The 2,699-nt window shown below is 32.8% G+C and overlaps 1 protein-coding gene across 1 annotated transcript; it reads right to left on the bottom strand.

Moving 5' to 3' along the window:
* Positions 1-7: 7 nt before the first annotated feature.
* Positions 8-2,340, bottom strand: LOC107494856 (uncharacterized). The gene is made up of 4 exons (XM_016115900.3): positions 1,862-2,340; positions 483-920; positions 301-348; positions 8-186 (listed from the first exon to the last, which is right to left on the bottom strand). The coding sequence occupies exons 1-4, from the start codon at positions 2,238-2,240 to the stop codon at positions 134-136; spliced, it is 918 nt and encodes a 305-aa protein (XP_015971386.1). The 5' UTR covers positions 2,241-2,340; the 3' UTR covers positions 8-133.
* Between the last annotated feature and the right edge of the window lie 359 nt (positions 2,341-2,699).

Genomic DNA, 2,699 nt, shown 5'->3' with positions numbered 1-2,699 from the left:
AACATTGTATTTGTATCATTGTATGGACATACATGTTCTTGAACAAAAGTTGGCATTTACAATAAGGAATGGAATATATCAGTCATTATCATATAATGATAGTCTCGCGTGCTTAATTACCATGCTTTTCAAATTAAATCTGGTTTATTGTTATCCATAGCAGCATGTACGTCAACAATCCTGCCACTGCCAAAGAAATTAAAGTTACGCACAACAAAATTACACCTCCCATCATCGTCAAATGGATTGGTAATTAAAATGGAGAAGAAAAACTGAAAAAGAATATCCAATTATAATTACCTGCCGACACTTTCATCGCCATAGGCCTTGTTCCCGATGAAAAGCCAACTATATGAAAAAAAAATTATAGTAAGAAACAACATTCGCTAATGTTGATAATCAAGTACATAAACAAAAGATCGATATACAAACAAAATGAACTGACTAAGCAAACTCAAAGCACGATTAATTAAGTCACAAACCTGAATCGCAATTGGAGGATGAATTAACTTTCCCACACATACAAACCTGCCTAATCGCATCCTCACCGTAGCCACAGGTCCCACCCGTAGCCTCACAGGCCCCACAGAACTCATCATTCCCTTGCAGCGAATACCTCACTCTGATCCCATAGGACCACTCGCTAGGCCCATCAACCCTCAATGGTGCCACACTATAAGCACTGCTGTACCCTTCACACTCCAGCTTTGTCAAATTGATCCCCTTGATTGTCTCGTACGGAACTGCACAGCACTCCGGTGGGCCTGACCCAAAGAACTCCTCTCGGGCCCACTTATTGTGGCCCAAACCATCCCACGCCGGGCACCCGTAATACTCTTCGCAGCTCATCCCTGAAACGTTTCGGCATGGCAAGTGCTTTCCCGGGAAACCTTGGAACAATGGTGATCGGGGAGAACAACCTTGTTTTGCACAAAATAAATACATTACATATTTACACTACTATAACTATAAGTAAATAAATAAAGGAATGTTATATGTGTGTACAGCTTTGAAAAAATAAAAAATATATTTTTATATTATAAAAATAATATAAATATCATTTCTCAAATAAATATATCAATTTTATGGAAAGAAAGTTAGTATAAAAAGTAGTAATAGAGAGACAATAATTTATCTTATTTAATTTATCATTTATAATTTTATGTATGTAACATTTATAATGATATATTAATTATATCTAATATTACTTATATTTATTATAGCATTAATTAATATATTATGTATTTGTTTATTTTAGTGATAGTTAATAAATATAAATAAAAAAAATAAAAAAGCAAATTATGACTATCTTTAATTTGGCCCCAAGACTTTAGCCCAAACATTTTCGTTTAAGGGGTATGAAATAATAGTAATTAATGCAGATATGCATATGGTAGTATAGGATAACGAGAGAAATATTTTGATGTGGTATTTTGATTATTATCTTATATATTCACTTTATTATAAATATATTTTGAACTGAAAATTAAAGTAGTATTTATTGTAAACAAAAATAAATGTACAGATCAATAATAAATGTACAAAAATAAAAATAATTACTCAAATCAATCCCTAAAAATTTTAAAAATAGACATTTTATTAATCCTAAAAAAATTAATATATAAATCAATAATTAACGATTTTTTTTTGCTATACATTTTTTTTGTTAAAAATAAACAAGTTAAATAATAATACATTAAAATCTAAATTAAAACATTTTTTTAATACAAATATATTTTTTAAAATAGAACCTCTTTTTTTTATTATACTAAATACGAAAATATCGATTAGAATAAAAAGTTTTAATAAAAAAATAAATCTTTGTACGTCTTATGTATAACTAATAAGTAATAACCGGTACCAATGAGCATGAAGACGTTGTCTGGTGCAGGGTTCATGTAAGGTGCGCGCCATGGTTCGAGGGCGAAGCCATTTCCCTTGTTGCCAAGGACAATGGTGTCACAAGTTGAGATGTGTGGGTCGTGAAGAGTGAGAGCCTGGTAAGCGTAGTCGATGTTGAGGACCTTGTAGGAGCCGGATGATATATGGAGCATGAGAACGTCGTTGATGCAGAAGAGAAGGTCCCGGAAACCCGGGTGGCCACAACCGTGTTGGAGAGCGAACGGGTAGTCTATGGTTATGTTTCCGCAGTATGAACGGCACGAGTTTGCGTTATTCAGAGGGGTCAAACACGCTGAGAAGATAATAAGTAGATAGACGGTATGGAACAATTTGGACATGGTTTTTGGCTAGACAAGGCTAAGCTAGCAAGCACTTGTTTTAGGGAGTGATAGACGACTGAAGTAGCTGTAGTAGGACAATGATACTTTGCTTGGTTATATTGCTTCTTTGTTATTGGAATATAGGAGTTTATTCATGATTAAGGGGGTTGCTTTATTCACATAATCACATGCTGAGGAATCTAGTTGAATTGTGTATGGGTTTTTCCTTCGCTTTTTGTTGGCGCCGGAATTATTACTTTTTTATTTTCCCTCTTTCTTCTCTTTTATTGATTAGATATGATACATGCATATTGAATTATTGACACAGTCATGGAATATGGCATAACAAATAGAAATTTTAAATTTTTATAAAGCATATATATACAAGTGAATTCTACCACCTCCTTCTAAAATATCATGTAAGTTATTAAAATATCATGAAAGTTATTATTTATTATGTATCACAATTTAATTGGT

The sequence above is a fragment of the Arachis duranensis genome, chromosome 1, assembly GCF_000817695.3.
Source record: "Arachis duranensis cultivar V14167 chromosome 1, aradu.V14167.gnm2.J7QH, whole genome shotgun sequence".
NCBI lineage: Eukaryota > Viridiplantae > Streptophyta > Magnoliopsida > Fabales > Fabaceae > Arachis > Arachis duranensis.
This window is presented reverse-complemented; position numbering and strand designations above follow the sequence as displayed.